The sequence below is a fragment of the Geotrypetes seraphini genome, chromosome 7 (genome assembly GCF_902459505.1).
Source record: "Geotrypetes seraphini chromosome 7, aGeoSer1.1, whole genome shotgun sequence".
In the NCBI taxonomy this organism is placed as follows: domain Eukaryota; kingdom Metazoa; phylum Chordata; class Amphibia; order Gymnophiona; family Dermophiidae; genus Geotrypetes; species Geotrypetes seraphini.
The window spans coordinates 69889459-69912650 of record NC_047090.1 but is presented as its reverse complement, the minus strand read 5'-3'; the positions used below and the strand labels follow the sequence as shown (position 1 = coordinate 69912650).

The window sequence follows — 23192 nt, the reverse complement described above, 5'->3', positions numbered from 1 at the left end:
AAAGCATCATCCAAGGCAAGACAAACGATGGGATGTATCAATAGAAGTTTTGTCAGCAGGAAACCTGAGGTCATAATGCCACTGTACAGAACCATGGTGAGACCTCATCTGGAGTACTGTGTGCAGTTCTGGAGGCCACATTACCGCAAAGATGTGCTTAGAGTCGAGTCGGTTCAGCGGATGGCCACTAGGAAGATCTCGGGGCTCAAGGGTCTCTCGTACGAAGAAAGACTGAACAAACTGCAGCTCTACACTCTGGAGGAACCAGGGAGAGGGGGACATGATTGAGACGTTTAAATACATCACAGGTCATGTTGAGGTGGAAAATGACATCTTCCTTCTCAAGGGACCCTCAGCCACAAGAGGGCATCCGCTCAAACTCAGAGGAGGGAAATTTAAGGGTGACACCAGGAAGTATTTCTTCACGGAAAGAGTGGTGGGTCACTGGAACAAGCTTGACCAGCCACCAGCGTGCTTGACTTTAAAAATAAATGGGACATCTACGTGGGATCCCTACAGAGGTCTAGTAAGGCACTCAGACTTAATGGGGTGTGTCAGTAGAGTAGGCAGACTTGATGGGCTATAGCCCTTTTCTGCCGTCATCTTTCTATGTTTCTATGTAGGATAAAACTTGTATTGAAACATCTTGAACTGTAATTATGGCAAATTTTACCTGTAAACTGTACATTATGTATATTGGTATTAGATCCTTAGTAAGTATCGAGTTAGGATAAAAACTTGTGCTATAATTATGGTAAATTGTAACCTGTTAATTGTATGTTAACCTGTAACCCGTTCTGAGCTCTTTGAGAAAAATGGGATAGAAAACTAATTATATAAATAAATAAGTAGATTTTTAAAAAATACATGAATATACACCACTTCAATAGCTTTAGGGCTTGCTGATAGTATGCAGTGGTGTAGCAAGGGGTGGGGTGGGCCACCCCAGGTACCATCTTTGTGAGGGAATGCCAGTGCCTCTTCTCCTCCCCACCGTGTACCTCTTTAAAATGTTCACCGATGCAAGTAGCATCTTCCACTTGTGCTCATGTCAGCCTCAGCAACCTTCTGATCTTTACTTCCTGGTTGCGAGACCAGGACGTGACATTAGAAGGGAGCTGAAGCCGGTGCGAACAGCAAATGGAAGATGCTGCTCGTGCAGTGAACATTTCAAGAGGTTCGTGGGGGACGCTCAAGCAGTGGGGAAGAGTGGGCGGCACACGGCGTGACGATGTGAAATGCCACCACCCTAGGCGTCAACCTCCCTCACTACGCCACTGGTAGTATATATTAAATAATGAAAACTGGATGGATCTTTCACATAACTGAATATTTCACTTCCGTGCTTTTACCTGAAAATTGTCCTGTACTCCTCCTTTGGCTATCCTGAGCCTTGCAATGTTAGCCAGATCCCGGCTGAAGATGTTCTGGATTGGAATATCTAATTCAGCATTCTCCATTTTCTCACAACCCACATAAAGCTGAGCTCGATCTTCCTCTACAAAGAGTGTAATATTCTTCCAGTGTCCTGTGGCTAGGAGGGTATCTTCCACCGATACCACTTGCTGCTTGCCCTCTCCACTAAGAGTGATGTCTAGGGTGCCTGCCCGGCCATTCGATACTAGATTAAAGATGTGCCTGGAGTCATCCCGCCGCTCCACTGCCAAAAGGGTGCCTCGAGTCTTCTTGGCCTGGCGCAGGCTGGCCATTAGGATAAAACCTCGCTCCCTATGGATAGCATCAATCAAGTCCTGGAACTTTTCATCAGGCAGTGCAGGGATCAAGTCAGCATTCTCAATCCGGAAGGCAGGGCTGGAGGGGTCAGGGCCCTTCACCAAATACACTCCCCCAAGTTTGCGTCCTGGACCCTTGCGACTGAAACCAGCCAATTCAAAGAGATCAAACACACTGTTATCATCCGACACAGTATCTGGAAGGGGGAAAAAACAATGACAAGCGTTAAACCTCTTTTGGTTCTGAAGCGTTAAACCTCTACACTTATCAAGTGATATGTTTTCTGTTATGGCTCCTAAATTGTGGAATTCATTGCCACATTATATCAGAAATGAAAAAGATCTTACCTCTTATAAAAAAATTTTGAAAACTTTTTTGTTTCAAGACGCTTTTAATATTTAATATGTCTAATTTTGGACCCTTCATATTTTGTAACAGATATTAACCCCCTTCCCTCCCTCTCGTTTTTTCCTTTTTATGTAATTTTCAATATAAAATGAATCTGTAACTTTCCCCCCCTTTCCCTCTTTAATCATGTCTGTCTTTAATCTGACTGCAAAAATGTTAGTCGTTTTATTTATTTTGTATGTTGTCTTTTATACCCAATTATCTGTGAGACCACTAATTAATGGCTTTTTAAATTGTTCATCGCTTAAAAAGTTTGTATAAGCGATTCGTCAAAAGGTAATAAAACTTGAAACTTGATATAACTTATACAAAAGCTATAGTCCCATTCTACCATGAGAGGGCACCAAGAATCTAATATAGAGGACTTTTGGCCAAACCTCCATGAGGTGTAGGGAATTTCATAAAGTCTGGGGCCAAGGGACCACTAATAATGCTGATATCTGTTAATGTATATCTGATAAATTGACAACAAATATCTAATTTGCCAACACTATTGCTTTTATATACCATAATGAGATTAGAGATCTAGACTTGTACATTTATTATCTGAATTCAAGAAAACAATGGATGAGCACAGAGGATCTATGGGGAAAGGCAGAGCTTAATAGCTGCTGTGGATTTTCACACTGGATAGGCCATATAGGGGTCAAGATGCCCAAATATTCAATGTCAGACCATGCATGAGCTTCAACATTGAATATCTGGTTTATAATAATAATAACTTTATTTTTGTATACCGCTGTACCATAACAGTATAGAGCGGTTAACAGAGTAAGAGACTGTACATATACAGTGATGTTACAAATAAGTCAGTCAGCATAGCTTAGCGAGTAGGGAGTGGTCAGGGAATCCGGAGGTATGTCGGAGATACAAGGCAGGGTTACAAGGCAGGAGGGGGGGGGAGTCAGAGGAATTTGTAAAAGAGATAGGATTTGATTGATTTCCTGAAAGTTTGGTAGGAGGGTGAGCTAGAGATGAAAGTGGTAAGACATTTATTCCATTTGCCTGCTTGGAATGCCAGGGATCTATCGAGGAACCTCTTGTAGACACAGCTGGTTAAGTCAATATTCAGAGCTAAAGTGCTTTATATGGTTACCCTGGTCAGTTAAGTGCTAATTATTGGCACTTAACCAGTCAACTTAATTAAATTTTTGAGATCAGCCCGATGGCAAAATGCAATGAGTTTGTTAATAATAGGAATAGGGAGTAATATTGGGCATATGATCAATCTCCCTTATGGCTTTGATGGAGTTGAGATCTAAATGGAAAGGGGACATCATAATGCTTGAGACAAATTAATAAAGGGCAACTTTTATCAAGCTGCATTAGAGGTTTTTAGCGCAAGCTGGCATGGTAAATGCTCCGACGCTCATAGAATTCCTATGAGCATTGGAGCACTTACCTCGCCAGCCCGTGATAAAAACCTCTAGTGCAGCTTGATAAAAGGGGGGAGGGGGGGAGGTTTGTACACGGTTGAAGATGAAATGGAGAAATGACAGATAAGAACCGAGTTGTATGGAATGAAAATTACAAGCCTCAGTATATTATAAGAGAGAAAAGTAGTGAGGCAGAAATTTTAGTAAGAAAAAAAAAAAAACCCCAACTGTTCACGGAATCATTCAAGGGAGTTATTTAAAAATTAAAAAAACTATGAGGCAAATTACTATGAAATTTGGTCTTCAAACTATCATCCCAATTAGCTGAGAGACATCTGCAAACTTTTTGAGAGCAAAATAAAACTGAGCTGAAAGACGTTTAGTGGATAACAATGGCTAAATTGAGACATCACGTAGCTATTTTAAAAAGTCATTTAAGACCACTGAAGAGGTAGATACAGTAGAAATCTGGTAGAAGGATAACTAGTGAGCAGTGGCATAGTAAGGGTGGATGCCCCCCCTCTCCTTTCTGTGCCCGTCCTGAGTCCCACTCCTTCCCGCCCCTCACTCTACACTTACGCTCTCCCTTCCCCCCCCCCCCCCAGTACCACTAAATCTTCGCCAGTGTAAGTGGTTTTTCTCCAGCATGCTTCTCGTGTCAGATTTCCCTCTATCACTTTCTGGCCCTGTGACTCAGAAGTGATTCAGAGGGGAACCAGGCTGGCGTAAGCAACAGGTAGGAGACGCTGCTCTCGCTAGCGAAGATTTACAGAAGTACAGAGTGGAGGGGGGGATAGGAATGGCATGAGTGTGGCGTGGCAGGGCAGAGAGGAGCTGGTGCCCCCACCAACATGGTGACTGGGGTGCTCCGCCCCCCTGCCTCCCCTTATTATGCCACTACTAGTTAGACACTAAGGGGCTCATTTTCAGAGCACAAAGCCATCTCAAAATTCTACCCATAAGTCTATGTGCCCAAAACACCAAAATAGCAATTTTGGAAAAGTAGAGAAAAAAGTCTACAATTGCAGGAAGCTGCTTGGGTGCATGGGGAGAGGAATGGACAGTAGGAAGGGGTTAGGTGATGGTGCCGTTGTATAGGCCTCTGTTGGGCCTCTTCTGGAATGCTGTGTGTAGTTTTGGAGACTGCACATTCAAACACATATAAATGGGATGGAGTTGGGCCAGAGGGCTGCTACAAGATTGGTTAGTGGTCTGTCCCCGTATGATTTATGACAAAGACTTGGAGAACAATGTGTGTACTCTGGAGGAGTGAGGGGATATGATAGAGAGATGTTTAAATATCTCTGTGGCGTTAATGTACAGGAGGGTTGAGTAAAGGAGATGAGTCTTTTTCAAATGAAGGAAACTCTGGAAGTAGAGGGCATACAATGAAATTAAGAGGCGATAAGTTTGAGATTAATGTAGGAGAATACTTATTTATGGACAAGGTGGTAGATGTGTGGAATAGTCCCCCATTTGTGGTGGAGATGAAGACTGTATCTGAATTCAAGATAGCATGGAACAGGCATGTGGGATCTCTTAGCGAGAGGAGGAGATAGTGGAAGTTGTGGAGGTGCAGACTGGATGGGCCATTCGCTCATGTTTCTATGCAGTTTGCCCAAATGCAGGGTTTTGGGTGGGATTAGGGAGGGCCCAAAAACAGAACGTCCAACAGCAAAAAAAAATCAAACAGGAAGAAATGTCCATGTCCATCCAGAGTTATAAAGAAGAAAAAAGCTGATCTGATTGAGCAGCTGACCACTTCAGGGCTTAAGGCATTGACCCATCTGTAATTCCCCAGTGCTTACTGTCCCCCCCTCCCCCTCTTCTCTGAAAATGAAACTAGAAAGGAATACCAGACTCTAGGAAAGCCTCAGATATTATCTGATCAAAGCAAGCAGCAAGTATGAGATTCCAATGCTGGAAATGTAGGCACCTATCTTTTTTCAATGCAATTTTATTTGCTTTTAAATGACGCGGTCAATTTCCACATCGTTTAAAGACAATTAAACCACAAGTTAGGCAGCGGTAGGGCACCTAGCACCACTTATCTTCTGGCATTGCTTCTAGTATCAGGGCCTAGGTGCAATGGCGTAGTAAAGGGGGGGATGCAGTCTGCCCCGAGCGCTGTCTTGGTAGGGACGCCGGCACCCGTCCTCCTCTCTGCCTCCCCCATTCCATTCCCCCATACCTCTTTAACATTCGGAGCATGAGCAGCAACCCTAACTTGTGTGTGGGGTGTTAGACTCAGCAAGAGGGGGATCTTTTGAGGAGGGTTGGGGGGGAATCGGTTGGTGCATGGGAGGGAGGGAGAGAGGTTAATGGAGATCTCCCTGCCAGTTCAGCTGATCGCAGCAGGGGAATCGACGATCAGCTGAGCCAGCAGGACTTCCTGAAGCCGTAGTTTCAGGGAGTCCTGCCAGCTCAGCTGATCAGGGATTCCCCTGCCGTGATCAGCCGATGGCAAGCTGTGCACTATTTTGAGATCCTCTGGCAAAGATTGGTGCCCAAAATATAAGCCAAGGTTTTCCGGCCCTATATTTCCGGTACCTACCTTTGTGTGAATTGCACCTACACATGCACTTTGGCCACCTAACGCCACTTCCAGTGTTGGCCATGCCTATTTTGGCTTTTATGTGTAAACTGTTATGAAAAATTATCCACAGTACCTGAAGATTGGGAAGTAGCCGATGCAATTTTTTTTTTTAAAGGGTTCTGGGGTAATCAGCAAAACTACAGACCAGTGAGGCTAACATCAGTGCTGGCCAAAATGTTAGAAAGCTATTACGACTACTACTATCCATTCAGTCGTGTCCGACCCTTGGATACTCTGTAGGTCAGTCCTCACCATGAAAGCTATTAGAAACAGCAACATTTTTAAACACACAGACAAACATGGTTTAATGGGACAGAGTCAACATGGATTTAGCCAAGGCAAATCTTGCCTCACCAAATTGCTACATTTTTTTGAAGGAGTAAATAAACATGTGAAGAAAAGTGAGCCAGCTAAGGTAATGCATTAAGAGTTTCAGAAAGTTTATGACATTCCTTGTGAGAGACTCCTGAAATTTTTTTTTTTTTAAGCCATGGGATAGGAGGCAGAGTGTGCTTAAATGGTCAGTTCTTTAAATGAAGGGAAGATGAATATGGAGTGCTACAAGGAGTTGTACTAGGCGTGGTGCTTTCTAACATAATAATAAATGATCTGGAAATGGGAACAAGTGAGGTGATCACATTTCAGGAGGATCTTAGACTGTGCATCAAAACTAAAGATTAAATTTAATGTGGACAAGTGAATTTAATACAAATTATAGCTTCATGATGAATTAGGAGTCACCACCCAGGAAAAAGCTACTAGAACCTGCCGCACTGAATACACTAATTCACTCATTGGTGATTTCGTGTATAGATTACTGCAATGCCCTTTATAAGGGCTTTATAAAAAAGGAGATTAGACGACTACAGGTCGTCCAAAATACCGCTATTAAGATCATTAGAGGGGCAAAGAAATACGATCACGTCTCCCCTCTCTTAATCAACGCTCATTGGCTGCCAATTGAACACAGGATTAGTTATAAAATTTTACTTTAAACATTTACAACCAGAATGAATAACCAACCCGATTTTATTAATAGTCTTTTAATCCCATATGGCACATCAAAATCCCTTCGCTCAACCTCCCAAAATCTTTTAGTCATACCTTCATTAAAATCAATCAATACTCTACGCTCCAACAACTTTGCTGTTACTGCCCCTTCTCTGTGGAACTAACTCATTGCCCACTTATCTCCGTTACGAATCTGATATAAAACAATTTAAAACAAAATTAAAAACATTTCTATTCCAAGATGCTTTTGGTTAAAATGCCCTTTTAAGGGCTAAGTTTATAATCAATTTTTAACCTTTCGTTATTTTTTATCCAACCTATCGTTTTACCCATCTATGTTTTACCTATCCTATATCAATTGTAGTTCTTCCCTATCATCGCATAATGTTGCTGTATGTCTGTGTAAGTCACCTGTTTTCCTTGTTTTTCACACGTCTCAATGTAATTTTATAATTTGTTTTTATGTAATTTTATTTTGTTAACCGCTTAGAAATTAGAATAAGCGGTCAAAAAAATATTTTAATAAACTTGAAACTTATCTGTACCCTTCTCCTCCACTGCCAACTCCAGACTCTATCCCTTCTTTCTTGCTGCACCGTATGCCTGAAACAGACTGCCAGAGTCAATATGTCATGGTGTCTCTAGCAGTATTCAAATCCAAGCTAAAAGCCCACTTTTCTGAAGCTGCTTTCATTTCTTAACTCCCACTCACTGTCAGATACCTATACCTGTCGTATAATTATACCCGTCGCATAATTCCTTCTGTTAGAAACTCCCCAACCCTGAAATGTCTGGTCTGTCTGTCCAAATTAGATTGTAAGCTCTTCGGAAAAGGGACCATCTATTGAATGTTAGATGTACAGCGCTGCGTGTGCCTTTCAGCAATTTAGAAATGATAAATAGTAGAAGAACTCTACCCTCCTCTTCCCTTCCCGTGCTCCCCCTTCCCTTCTCTTTCTACGTCTTCTCGCCTCTCTCTTCTTCGAATACCTATAATTTTATTTTCCTGTAACTATTGTGAATGTCAATTGTAACCTGTTCTGAGCTCCCGGGAGAACGGAATAGAAATCTAAACAAACAAATAAAGGACATGGCCTACACAACAAATAGAAAGTCAGGAATTTCTAGGAAAGGAATAGAAAATAAATCAAAGAATAATATAATACCTCTGTATCATGCCATAGTGACCTGCATCATGCCATAGTGACCTCGCCTTGAGTTATCGTGCAATTCTAGTTGCAGCATCTCAACAAAGATAATGGAACATAAAGAGCAACTAACACAATTAAGGGGAATGGCTTTTATATGAGGAAAGGACAGATGCTTTTGAGTTTTAAGAAAAGAGGCCGGGGTGTGTGTGTGTGTGTGGGGGGGATGTGATAGACGTCTACAATAGGTAAATATGAATCAACTGTGTACTCTTTCAAAAAAGTACACAGACTAGGGTGCACACCATGAAGCTATATAGTAGTTCTTAAAAAAAAAAATAGGATAAAATATTTTTTCACTCAATGCATAATTAAGCTCTGGAAATCATAGCTAGAGGATGTGATAAAATTAGCATAGCTGAATTTAAAAAGGTTTGGATAAATTTGGAGTTAAAGTCCATATGACATTGACTTATTAAAGCAGACTTGGGGAAAGTACCTGCTTATCCCTTAGGGTATGTATAATGAAATCTTTCTACAATTTTGCCAGGTACTTGTGAAATGACTAGGCCACTGTTGGAGGCAAGGTACTGGGGCTAGATGAAAAGTGGGTCTTAATCAGTGTGGCAGTTTTTAAGTTCTTTTGAGGCACTTCCTTAAACTCCACCACTTGGGAAAGCTAGATGAGTTATCAAAATGGCAAGTATGATGGTGGGTATACACATGGATGAAGTCTGGGTGAAGGGTGGGCAGGGTGCATGGTTAGGGTTAGCAGATGTCTGGGAAACCCCAGACGCGTCCTCTTTTAAGAAGACTGTCCGGATTTCCAAAACCCGGCAGTTGGTCTGGGTTTTGGAAAGCCTTGAGCTCTTTAAAAGCAGGCATAATTCCCCAACTAAATTGTCTTTTCAGAGCTGGGACTTGGAGGAATGTTTGACGGAGATTTGGACTATCAAATCCACCTCCCTTGCGAAAAACTTTGCTATTTAGAAGAAAATCCCTTTTGCCTGTTATTCAGTGTGCGGATTTATAAAATTTCTTCTCATATACCCACTCCCTGAAGCTACGGCCCAGGAAGCAAAGCGTCCCCTCCCGAGGAAGTTATCATGAAACTCGAGTCGGGGGGCTGGCTCAATGCACAGTGTTGATTAACGTGGAGATCCTATCAAGCACAGGCACCTTATAATGAAAACAAATACACCAGGATGACATACTAAGATAAGTAATGTGTAAAAATTAATGTGGAATAACAGTAATTTAATATAAAGATCATCGTGGCGGACTGGGACCGATCGGTAAGTGCAATGACGGCCCCTTTACTAGCCTGTGCTTGTTTTTAATTAAGCACGAAAGCTGGTGGTCTGAGTACTTCACTTTAAAAATAAATATTATAATGGTATTAAATGAAGGTGATTGTTAAGTGTATCCTATGGTATATGAGAAGTTATTAAACAGCACAGTACTATTGCAACAGTGAACTCCCTTTAATATATATGTATTTATAAAATTAGCCATTTCAACATGTTTCGGCACAATACTTTATTTAGGTATTTGTTTTCAATTCTTCATATCCTGCAAATATGAACACCTATGTCCCTGGCATTTACAAAATTGCAGCCTACATAAACTGGTCCTGGAGTACCTCCTTGCCAATCAGGTGTTGAGGACATCCTCAATAAATAAGGAAAGAGATTGACTTGCATACACTGCCTCCATTGTATGCAAATCTCTTCATGCATATTCATTGTGGATATTCTGAATACCTGACTGACAAATGGGTGCTTCGGGACCAGCTTGAGAAACAGTGGCCTACATACTGATGATATGCTGATATGTTCCTGATCTGGAAACACAATTTGGGCGGGTTTGTTTATAAGAACATAAGAATATTCTTACTTGGTCAGACCAATGGCCCATCTAGCCCCGTAGCCCATCTTCACGGTGGCCAATCCAGGTCACTAGTACCTGGCAAAACTCCCAATAGTAGCACCATACTTATCATATACATATGTATCTTTGCCCAGAGCTATATGAATTCTATAAATGTTTAAGACTTTTATAAACATTCATCTGCAACCCTATTTTTTTTTTTAAATAATCTTGGCCAGGGGTTCTGTTAATTCTGTCGTCGGAGAGGAAGTTCGGGCCAGCCAATCGCTGCCTGGCTGGGCAGAACTTCCTCTCCAATGGCAGAATTGACGTCGGGGAGAGGAAGATTGATCGGCCCGAAGCAGAGAGAACATGGGGCGGCATTGGCGTCGGCTTTGGGGCCTGTTATCCATTGGTGGCGTTTGGGTCCTGTTCCCCGATGGCAGCGGCAGTGGCTTGGGGAAGGGCAGGGAGAAAGAAAGAAAGAAAGGGGGCAGGCAGGGAGACAGAAGGAAAGAAGAGAAACAGAAAAAAAGAAAGGGGGCATGAAGAGAGAAAGAAAGAAAGGTCAGGGAGAGAGGAAGAAAAAGTTGGGGGAGGGAATGAGGTGTAGAGGAGAGGAAGCATACAGGCTGAAAGAAAGATTGGATGCACAGTCAGAAGAAGAAAGTGCAACCAGAGACTCATGAAATCACCAGACAAGGTAGGAAAAATGATTTTATTTTAAATTTAGTGGTCACAATGTGTCTGAATTTATATCTGCTGTCTATATTTTACAATATGGTCCCCTTTTACTAAACCGCAATAGTGGTTTTTAGCGCAGGGAGCCTATGAGCGTCGAGAGCAGCGCTGGGCATTCAGCGCAGCTCCCTCCGCTAAAAAACTGCTATTGTGGTTTAGTAAAAAGGGAGGGGGATATATTTTCTATTTTTGTATGGTTGTTACTGAGGTGACAGTGCATACAGTCATCTGCTTTGACCTCTTTGAAAAAAACCCCGGAATGGGAATAATTAACAATTCTATGCGTACAGTGTGCGTTGTGTTTTTTAAAAATTTTATTGTTGGTAGATCATTTTGACTTGGTCATTTTAAAAGTAGCTCGCAAGTCAAAAAAGTGTGGGCACCCCTGATCTTGGCACTAATTTGATAAATCATTGTCTGCATGATAAACAATGCATTTTTAATGACAAATTATACAGAAAAATATGGACTAACTAGTGATTAGACTGGGGGAGAGTGTGGCACAGTGGTTAAAACTACAGCCTCAGTATGCTGTGACCCTGGGCAAGTCATCTAATCCTCCACTGCCCCATCTACATTAGATAGATAGACTGTGAGCCCATCGGGACAGACAGAGAAAAATGCTTGGATACCTGAATAAATTCATCTAGATCAGGGGTGTCCAACCTGCGGCCCGAGGGCCGCATACGGCCTCGTGAAGTATTTTGTACGGCCCCGGTCGAAAGCGATGCAGTGTTTTCCTCTGCTGCCCCCGGGTGTTTACCGTCTTGCCGGCTCCCTCCGGTGTGTTGCTGCAGTGTTTGCGCATTTGTGTGGCCCCAGAAACTTTTTTTTGGGCCTATGTGGCCCAGAGAAGCCAAAAGGTTGGACATCCCTGATCTAGACCATTCTGAGCTCCCCATGGGAGACTGGTATAGAAAATTAAATAATGTTGAAATAAGCTGATGTCCTTAAAATTTTTCCAATTACTTTGGTATAGAGAGTTTGAGTAGGGTTGTTTGATATCAGCCTTTATCAACAATTATAATTAGTGCTTTTTTAGACATTTCCACCCCCTTTTACAAAACTTTGGGCTCCTTTCACTAAGGTGCGCTAACATTTTTAGCGCACGCAGGATATTACCGCGTGCTACGCAGCTAGAACTAACGCCAGCTCAATGCTGGCGTTAGGGTCTAGCGCGGGGGGGAAATTCAGCACGCGCTATTCCGCACGTCAATGCCCTAATGCACCTTAGTAAAAGAAGCCCTGTGTTAGCGTTTTTAGCTCTGGTCATGGCGGTAACAGCGCCAACGCTCATAGAATTTTATGAACGTCGGAGCTGTTACTGCCGCAGCCAGCGCTAAAAATGTTAGCATGGTTTTGTAAAAAGGGGTGGGGGTGGGGTTCACATAGGTGAATTTATATACATTTATCTCCCTCTTCCTCCAGCATAACTAACTGGACTGGTTGCTAGGTGTTCTGAATATTCTAAAGTTTTATTGTTTTATCAGATCATTTTTCTGGTGTGAAATCCAGCTGGTTTGGCCAGGCTTTCGACTTGTTTTATTAATTACATATTTGGCAGGATTTCTCACATTTATTAATTTACTTTCTTTTTAATCTCTCTCGATCTAGTCCTTAACACCTTGATAATAAGTACCGTATTTTCGCGGATATAACGCGCGCGTTATACGTGATTTTACGTACCGCGCATACCCCTCGCGCGTTATATGCCTGAGCGCGGTATAGAAAAGTTTTTAAACATAGTTCCCACCCCGCCCGACGCCCGATTCACCCCCCCAGCAGGACCGCTCGCACCCCCACCCCGAACGACCGCTCGCACGCGCTCCCACCCGCACCCGCATCCACGATCGGAGCAAGAGGGAGCCCAAGCCCTCTTGCCCGGCCGACTCCCCAACGTCCGATACATCCCCCCCCCCGGCAGGACCACTCGCACCCCCACCCCGAAGGACCGCCGACTTCCCGACAATATCGGGCCAGGAGGGAGCCCAAACCCTCCTGGCCACGGCGACCCCCTACCCCCCCCCCGCACTACATTACGGGCAGGAGGGATCCCAGGCCCTCCTGCCCTCGACGCAAACCCCCCCCCCCCAACGACCGCCCCCCCCCAAGAACCTCCGCCCGTCCCCCAGCCGACCCGCGACCCCCCTGGCCGACCCCCACGACACCCCCACCCGCCTTCCCCGTACCTTTGTGTAGTTGGGCCAGAAGGGAGCCCAAACCCTCCTGGCCACGACGACCCCCTAACCCCACCCCGCACTACATTACGGGCAGGAGGGATCCCAGGCCCTCCTGCCCTCGACGCAACCCCCCCTCCCTCCAACGACCGCCCGCCCCCAAGAACCTCCGACCGCCCCCCCAGCCGACCCGCGACCCCCCTGGCCGACCCCCACGACCCCCCCACCCCCCTTCCCCGTACCTTTGGAAGTTGGCCGGACAGACGGGAGCCAAACCCGCCTGTCCGGCAGGCAGCCAACGAAGAAATGAGGCCGGATTGGCCCATCCGTCCTAAAGCTCCGCCTACTGGTGGGGCCTAAGGCGCGTGGGCCAATCAGAATAGGCCCTGGAGCCTTAGGTCCCACCTGGGGGCGCGGCCTGAGACACATGGTCGGGTTTGGCCCATGTGCCTCAGGCCGCGCCCCCAGGTGGGACCTAAGGCTCCAGGGCCTATTCTGATTGGCCCACGCGCCTTAGGCCCCACCAGTAGGCGGAGCTTTAGGACGGATGGGCCAATCCGGCCTCATTCCTTCGTTGGCTGCCTGCAGGACAGGCGGGTTTGGCTCCCGTCTGTCCGGCCAACTTCCAAAGGTACGGGGAAGGGGGGTGGGGGGGGGTCGTGGGGGTCGGCCAGGGGGGGCGCGGGTCGGCTGGGGGACGGGCGGAGGTTCTTGGGGGGGGGCGGTCGTTGGGGGGAGGGGGTTTGCGTCGAGGGCAGGAGGGCCTGGGATCCCTCCTGCCCGTAATGTAGTGCGGGGTGGGGTTAGGGGGTCGCCGTGGCCAGGAGGGTTTGGGCTCCCTCCTGGCCCGATATTGTTGGGGAGTCGGCGGTCCTTCGGGGTGAGGGTGCGAGTGGTCCTGCCGGGGGGGGGGATGTATCGGACGTCGGGGGGGGGGCATCAGGCTTTCAGAATGGGGACAGACCTTCAAGGGGGACAGGACTTCAAGGGGGGACAGTGCACGGAAAGTCAGGGGGGGTGAACGGAGAGTCGGGACAGCGCACGGAAAGTCAGGGCAGTGCACGGAAGTCAGGGGGGTGAACGGAGAGTCGGGACAGCGCACGGAAAGTCAGGGCGGGCGAAAGGAGCGTCGGGCATCATGCGCGTTATATGCCTGAGCGCGGTATAGAAAAGTTTTGGTACATATCATCGTGATTTCTGCGCGCTATACCCCTGTGCGCGTTTTACACAGGTGCGCGTTATATCCGCGAAAATACGGTAATTGCCGTAATTATTCACTGAGGAAGGAAGCAACATGGGAATCAAATTTCAGGCGACACAAAAGCCTTCAAAATAGTTAACCCGGAAGCAGATTGTGAGGAACTGCCCACGGACCTAGCCACATTGGAGAGCTGGGCATTTAAATGGCGGATGAAATTTAGGGCTCCTTTTACTAAGCTGTGTTACGGCTTTAACACGCGGGCTTGACCTTAATGCCAGCATTGAGCTGGCGTTAGTTCTAGCCACGTAGCGCGTGGTAATTTCCTGCGTGCGCTAAAAACGCTTGCGCACCTTAGTAAAAGGGGCCCTTAATGTGGACAAATGCAAAGTAATACACATGGAAAAATAATATTCCTAACCAGAGGTACCCAATGTTGGATTCCACATTAAGAATTATTACTCAATAACTGTGGGAACTACGTACTTTTCACTGCGTGTCAGAGTTGAAAAAGCGCACGGAACGTAGGAATGTTTTGGGAAAGGAATTTGAGGATATCATTAACATATATTGCCACGCTTCCTCCAATTTGATGTGAGCTATTATTTGAAGTATTTCATACCTTGGTGTCGCAGTGTTTGCAGGTCCCTGAGATGCGTATAATGTTTATATCATAATTTGCTCTGTCACAGTTTATGGGCTCCTTTTACTAAGGTGCGCTAGCGTTTTTAGTGAACGCAGGAAATTACCGCGCGCTACGCTTCTAGAACTAACGCCAGCTCAATGCTGGCGTTAAGGTCTAGCCCACGTGCTATTCCGCGTGTTAAAGCCCTTGTGCACCTTATTAAAAGGAGCCCTATATTTTAGACTTCAGGGCTGAAAGTACGTTTTCTCGTTTTTCTTCATAATATACTAATAATAAGCAGTTGATATAGGTAATTTGAAAGAAAGCATTCCTGTTTATTAGCTTAAGTACATCTGGGCTACTATCGCCTCTAAAACAAAACAGGGGAAACAAAACCACAACCTCAAAAAGCACAGTACAAGAGTGGAATTGTCCCAATCAGAATGGTGCACAACAAAAGTGTCTTTCAACTCATCTGATCAATCCAAATGCCTGTGTTGGGTTATGCTACATGTCCTTCCAAAGCAGCATTTAGAGAGATTGTGCATCTTTTTTATACACCTGAAGACTCATAAGACTCCTGAGGCAGGCCGCATAGGCCGAAACATGTGCATGTCGGGTCGCTGAGTCATTTTATGAATTTTGGATGAATAAAAGCATTTGGATTGATCAGATGAGTTGAAAGCCACCTTTGTTGTACACTATTCTGATTAGGACAATTCCACTCTGGTACTGTGCTACTATTGCCTCTACCACAGTCTCTCCAGGGAGCTCTACATCCCTGTTTTTGACAGTATCCTTTGAATCTGAGGGACTGCTGGCTTTCTCCCATTATTTACTTGAAAAGCTGCTCTATACCCTTTTTCAATATTAGAGCCAGCAAACAGATTGTATTCTAGTTAAATTGGTGCTATCCTAAGTAGGACATCCTTTTCTAAAATGTTCCCCCGTTTGTTACAGATCTAAAGTTCAGTTCCATAAGTGCCAGCTCTACGAGTGCTAGAGCACCCCCAGCACTGAGAAAACATCAGCGTGTTCAGGCTTCTATATGTCATCCACACATGGAGACTTTGAAGCTCTGCGCGCTTCTGGTGTCCACACAGAATCGAGACCATTTTGGAGAAATCAACCCCAGAGGTTCTGTATTTCTATGTTGGGCTACCAAAAACTTCCTTCTTCACTTTCTTATCACTGGTACTAGAGAATGACCAGGGGACAGATTTTCCCATCCCCGCAAGTTCTTTTCCTGTCCCTGCCCCATTCCTGCAAGCTCCATCCTCGTCTGCACAAGCCTCAAACACTTTAAAATCATAAGTGTTCGAGGCTTGTACGGTTAAGGCAGAGCTTACAGAAGTGGGACAGGGATAGTGGCAAAACTTGCGGTGGCAGAACAGAGAAATTGAGTTCCTGCGGGGCGGGGAGAAATTTGTCCATGTGTCATTCTCTAACTGGTACCTACATGTACACACAGCTGCACCTCAGCAGTACTGCCTAAAATCTTGTTTAGCTACCATAAGGTTTTCTATCCTTTTGTTAAGCAAAAAGGCACAAATTCGATAACCAGCGCCTAAAGTTAGGCACCTATTTCGGAGACGGCCAACTAGATAGGCACCTATCTAAATTGAATAACAAGCTCAATTAAGCTTTTTAATCAGCACTGATTGAAACAGAGGCGCCTATCGAGAAAGCGCGATTCTGTAACAAGGAGCCTCTAAAAATTTAGGCGGCCTTCAAAAAAATAGGCGCTATGCACGTTAGGCGTGAGCGTGGCTACGTGTTAGGCGCCTTCTTACACAATCACTGCTCTTAAGCGTGCTTAAGCGCTCGCATGGGCGCCTAACTTTTAGTTGGGCCTAGAGCTGGCCTATTTAATGGGTGCCTGCAAAATAGGTGGCGCTCAGCGTGAGTCACTAAACAGCACCCAATTTTATTTGAATTGCACTGAACAGTGCCTATATCGGCGCCCAACTTTTGGGCGTTTCTTATAGAATTTGCCCTTAAGTTATCAAGTGATCTTAAGGCTCCCCAGGCACCCAGCAATTTATATTCTTAGGCCCGGATTCAGTAACCGATACCGTTTTTGGCGGCTACCTTAAAAGTGGTCGCCGATCGCATATCAAATCACATGACGATAGCGAGTACAGAATCACGCCTCTAGCAAAGGTAGGCACCAGAAATGTAGCATTTCCAGCGCCTATCCATGAGGTGAATTGTGTCTCTGTAGGCACTTTAGACAAAATATCCAAAGCTTTAAACTTTATATTTCCTTATTTAAGGTTAATATTTTCAAAACAGTAATTTCCACCATATATCTTAAATATCACTCTCTCTCTCTCTTGGACCGAAGCGGTGCCCCTGTGTGTACTATAACACGCACAGTTTATAAGCACCAGCTTCGCCATTGGTCCATTTTATATTCCTAAAGTGCTTAATAGCGCTTTATAATTTAATGTAAACAGTACAGTAAAACCTTGGATTGCAAGTAACTTGGTTTGCAAGTGTTTTGCAAGACAAGCAAAACATTTTATTAAATTTTAACTTGATAAACAAGCAATGTCTTGCAATACGAGTACATACAGTATACACACATCACAACTGAGCCGATGGTTCTTCTCTCTCTGACGCTGCGGGAGTGTAGTGACTGTTCTAAACAAGCAAGGTCTTGCAATACGAGTACATACAATATACACGCGTCTCATCATAACAACTGAGTCGATGGTTCTTCTCTTTCTGACGCCGCGGGAGTGTAGTGACTATTCTAAACGAGCGAGGTCTTCTGCGTCACATCATCACAACTGAGCCAATGGTCCTTCTCTCTGTGACAGTGCGGGAGTGTAGTGACTGTTCTAAACGAGTGATGTCTTGCAATACAAGTACATACAGCATTTTGTATTAAATTTTTGGGTTGTGGAATTGTCTGAGTTTCCATTATTTCTTATGGGGAAATTTGCTTTAGATTACAAGCATGGTTTCAGAACGCATTATGCTCTCAAACCAAGGTTTTACTGTACTCATCTTTTTATACAAACGTGGCTAGGGGTACATACTCCGACATAGGATTATGCTTCGCCACAGGCTCTTTCAAGGAATTCCCTCTTTAAATGCCGGTTCCATGCGCTTGCATAGTAAAAGTGGGATATCATGGAACCGGCATTTAAAGGGGGAAATCCTTGAAAAAGCCTGTGGCGAAGCATAGTCCTATGTCAGAGTATGTAACCCTAACCGCGTTTGTATAAAAAGATGAGTACTGTTTACATTAAATTATAAAGCACTATTAAGCACTTTATGAATATAAAATATAAAATGGGCCAATGGCGAGGCTGGTGCTTATAAACTGTGCGTGTTAAAAACTTTATAGTACACAAAGGGGCACCACTGAGGTCTGAGAGAGAGAGTGATAGTTAAGGTATAAGTTGGAAACTTCTGGTATTAGCCATGCCCACAGTGATATTAGGCGGTCTAAAGCACTTATGGAAGCATGATTCCAGCACCTATTTTTAAAATGCCGATTGGCACCTTAAACATCAATTAAAAATATATATATTTTTTTTACTGCGTTTGGCTGTCTACTGGTGCCTAAAAGAACAGCGCAGTTTAGCGAATCCAGGCCTTAATGTCTGCATGGCCAATAATAATGGCCATTCCGATCCTTCCCCACCGGACACATGCTCAATCTGAAAGATTCTAGCTATAGGATTGCTTCCTATGTTACACCATGCTCTCTTTTCTGGAGATCACACCTTCAAAAAGATATAAACAGGATGGAGTCGGTCCAGAGGAAAACTGCTAAAATGATGTGTGGTCTTTGTGATAAGGCATATGAGGACAGACTTAAAGATCTCAATCTGTATACTTTGGAGGAAAGGCAGGAGAGGGGAGATATGATAGAGATGTTTAAATACCTATGTGGCTTAAATGCGCACAAGGCGAGTCTCTTTCATTTGAAAGGAATTTCTGGAATGAGAGGGCATAGGATGAAGTTAAGAGGTGATAGGCTTCGGAGCAATCTAAGGAAACACTTTTTTACAGAAAGGGTGGTAGATGCGTGGAACAGTCTCCCGGAAGAGGTGGTGGAGACAGGGACTGTCTCTGAATTCAAGAAAGCCTGGGAGAGGCACGTGGGATCTCTTAGAGAGAGGAAGAGATAATGGTTACTGCGGATGGGCAGACTAGATGGGCCATTTGGCCTTTATCTGCCATCATGTTTCTATGTAATAGATAATGATGGCTGATAAAGACCATATGACATATTCAGGTTGCCCATCCTACCAACTACTAAATTCTATATTGCCTTCCTCGCTCTCAGATATCCTTTATGTTTGTACCATACTTTCATCTTTCATCTTGCTCCTCCAAAAATAGCAGACGGGCTGCTAAGAGTGCAGGCGAGACTATTCTACTATGTTCCAAAAGGTCTCTTAGGGGCAATTTCTCCAAATGGATTAGTTTTGCACATACAGTACCATGACAGCAATGAACCTTACTCCTAAGCCAGAGCATATGGAGTATGATCTCAGTCTCTCAAATTTACTGCACATGCTTGCCATAAAACTCGAGTCATGCAGAGCTTATCCAGGTGTGTTTGGAAATTTTGGGCACTCAAAACAATGGGAAATATGTCCTTATCTTTCTGCCACCTTTTCTTAGGCTCAGACTGCACTTCTTGGTACTTGAGGATCTTCTTTCTGTACAATTCACAGAGGAATTGCTCGGGACTGACACATCTATGATTAATGCCATTCTGGTGTTTTTCTCTTTCACTACCCCGTCTGGGGTTTTTCGTGCCCAGCTTTTTATCTGTCAGGATAGGGATGTGATGATCATAACCTCCTTTTGTTTTCCATAATACTCTTAAGGTCACGATCCTAATGTTTTTCTAGACTGGTACCGTGTACAGATTTTCCAATGGATCAAATGTGACACCTTGTTGTGTCCTCCATATAAAAATTTCTACCATCTCTTCTGTATACCTTTATGATGGTCTCAGATCTTCTCATTTGCTACTTCAACTCTATAGCTAAACACATTCCCAGACTGCTGAGCTCACTGCACTGGACATACATATTCAACCAACCTTCCCCATCCCAACTAGGCAGATAATTTTAGAGAGAGAGAGAGAGAAGAGTGTGGTGTGTTTTATGTGTGACACAGCAAATCACTAGTAGTTGCCATCTCACTGCTGTACTGCCTCTCTTCAGCTTTTTGGTTTTAAGTTGTAATAAAAGTTGAAATTAGGTAACTTTTTTGGGGTGACTCTGCAATGACCTACTATTCAGGTTTTAGTGAGAATCAGTTTTGCTCTTGTTTGTGTGCAATCAGTCCAATCCTAGTATGCAAAATGTCCCCATTTCCCTAATTTGGGCAATAATCTATATATTAACTGTATTCATCTATGCTATATTAACAAAGTGAATGCATTACATGTGCATATTCTAAACAAGAATTCTTCCTCACTGTCTCCCTTGCCCTTACACCCCATACTATTACGTCAAAGAAAAATAACATCTAAATAGCAGCGAGTGGCATTTGGGGACACAAGAAAAGGACATTTCATAAAGCTCCGCTGAAACGCACTGAACTGGATACATTTTCAGCACCATAAGCCACCTAATCCTGAACGCACTAACATACTAGTCAGAAAAATACTAAAAACCCACTTATTCGACAAATTTATCTGACCCTTCAATTCTGCTCATCACCTGATTCCGTTAAGTTAATTCTTGGATCCCATAACTGGAGACTAGAGCTCAATTTAAGCTTAATTTGCTTTCTGTACAAGTTTATACTTGATAGTGTTAATATGAAAAAGATAAATAAATAAGAATAAAAAAATTCTGCTCATCTCGTCTTACACGTTCCTACCTCCTTCCCTTTACTGCCCCATCACTCAACTGTCTTTCACCCCCTTCCCAAATCTGATGTAATGCCACCTCGCTGTCCCACAGCTCCTCTTGTTGTACACAGTCTTGAACTGAAAAGGTATGACAGGATATAAATAAAGCTATACAGTACAACATGCTGCTTCTTATTTTCTTCATCTGATTGCCACTGTTTGCTTATTTTTCTCCTATGTTCTGCTTGTTTCTCTTGTTGACTCACTAATAAAAATGATTTAAAAAAAAAAGAAGCTATTATTGTTATTATTATTATTATTGTCCCCAAATACTTTAAAGAGAAAAAAAAAATGACCCCAAATACTTTAAAGACAAAAAAAAAATGACCGTCTTAAAATCAATTGAGGAGTTATCCCTTCAAATGCAAGGGAACTGACCCAGAGTTACCCGGCAACAAAGTTGGTAAATGAACAAAGCATGCACTAATAGAAATATATTCCTCACCATCAACTCTTGAGGAAAAAATAAAATAAACCCACACCATGCGGTTCATATTCAACCAATCAACCAATCCCGGCTCTTTCTGAAATAGTCGCTTAGTTTTCGCTTATGCCACGGGAGACACAGAATTGCGATCATGAGCTGTTTACAGGGTTATGTACAAGCTTCAGGCATGGACACAAAAGCAAGCAAAAGCCAGAAACACAGAGAGAGCCAAGCGCCGGCTAAAGGTTCAGGTTGGCTGAACCTTCAAACAAGTTCTCACCTTGGATATGACTGCTTGCGCAAGCGGTCAGTAGCAGAAGGGCGAAAACGGCCGCAAATAAATCCATCCCGACCCCGCACAGCGCAGGAAGGAAATTCCAGCACGCTTTTATGCCCCGCTATCCTGTATGCACAGCTGCAAAAGGCAACCTGAACCTAAGTCTCTGGTCTCCTCTGGAGAAAAGTGGGAAATTCAAGACCCCCCCAGACGGAACGGAAAAAGGGGCCTTCTTTGTCCCGCAGGGGTCTATCTCTCTCCGCTCTCTTTGTGCTCTTTGAGGATGCCGAAGTCCCGAAGACGCAGCGAAGCCCCAGCTCTGCTCGCGCGCCCTCCCCTCCGTACTGAACGGCGGCTCTTTGCTCACGGCAGCTCTTTAAAGGGGCTTCTCACATTCCTTTAGCCGGCGACGACCAATCAGAGGCCGTCTGGGTAGAAGCGCTGCTCCTGTTACACAAAGAGAAACAGCAGTCTCGGCGAGGGGGTGACGCATGCCTCAGGAATGTCACAATCTGGCATATCTGTGTATCCTAGCTTTAAAAAAAAAAAAAAAAAACCCTGAACATCTATAAATTTCAGTTCCCAGGAGACAGCATCCAAACAACCTGGTCTTTCAGTGTTTTCTACCGCAGGAAATGACATCATCTCTGAAGTCTGCCTGAAAATACAGAGTTTCAGACTGTCCTGGAGGTGAGGGGGGAAATATTGGAAGTTAGAAGTAATACAAGCCCATGCCATATCTATCCATCACACTAGGTGGCAGTGCTGAGCTAATAGTATAGCAAAGGCTGAATTAAAGGTTTTGCACTCCCTGCCCTATTAGCCTTTTGCTGGAAAATTTAAACGTGCTTGTTCTTAAATTACAGCAGCTAATCTCATTTGGTTTACTTACACTATAACATGCTGTAATTAATAGGCCCTGATTTAGTCATTAGCAAGATAGACAATTACTGCTTAGAGTCCCACATGTTGAAGACATCAAGTACCTAGGCCAATAAAGGAGCCTTCTCCCACTTGACTTAGGGCCCTCTGCTGGTATCAAGCTGGCCTAAGACACCCACTTCAGATTTCTGTTCTCCAAGTGATTCCCTTCTCTTTGAACTACCAGGGAGGATCTATGCTCGCACCCTCCAGTTCTGCCTACAGGATAATAATAATAATGATAATAATAATAATAACAGTTTATATACCGCAATACCGTTAAGTTCTATGCGGTTTACAGAAGATTAGTGAGGTACAAGTTGAGTTGACGTACAAGTTGAGTTAACTTAAGGGATGTGGGAACAATGGGGAGAAAGGATAGGTACCTAAATCTTAAATCTGGCCCTGGTAATTTATAATTTTACTGTTCAAAATTCTTTATAGATTTTACAACATGTACATAAACCAAACATATAACAATTCTATATTAGAGAATGACACCGGGGACAATTATGTCCTTGTCCCTGCAGGAACTCAATTTCCCCGTCTTGTCCCCGTGAGTTTCTTGCTGTCGCTGTCCCTGCCCCATTCCTGTAAGCTCTGCCTTAACTGTACAAGCCTCAAAACACTTATGATTTTAAAGTGTTTGAGGCTTGTGCAGATGAGGATGGGGCTTGCAGGAATGAGGCAGGGATGGGAAAATGAGTTCCAGAAGGGACAGGGAAAAGTTTGTCATTCTCTATTCTGTATAGATGCACTGCTTGTAAGCACAGACAAAGAATTACATCAGA

General features: G+C 44.0%; 1 protein-coding gene across 1 annotated transcript in view; it reads right to left on the bottom strand.

Annotated features, from left to right (window-relative positions):
• The window catches only part of THBS1 (thrombospondin 1), a 105219-nt gene extending 83378 nt beyond the window's left edge, over window positions 1–21841 (bottom strand). The window contains exons 1-2 of the mRNA XM_033951414.1: window positions 21484–21841; window positions 1353–1930 (exon numbers count right to left, since the gene is read on the bottom strand). Of these exons, the coding sequence (XP_033807305.1) occupies window positions 1353–1930; window positions 21484–21550 (645 nt within the window). The 5' untranslated portion in view covers window positions 21551–21841. The remainder of the gene's footprint in view (window positions 1–1352; window positions 1931–21483) is intronic.
• Between the last annotated feature and the right edge of the window lie 1351 nt (window positions 21842–23192).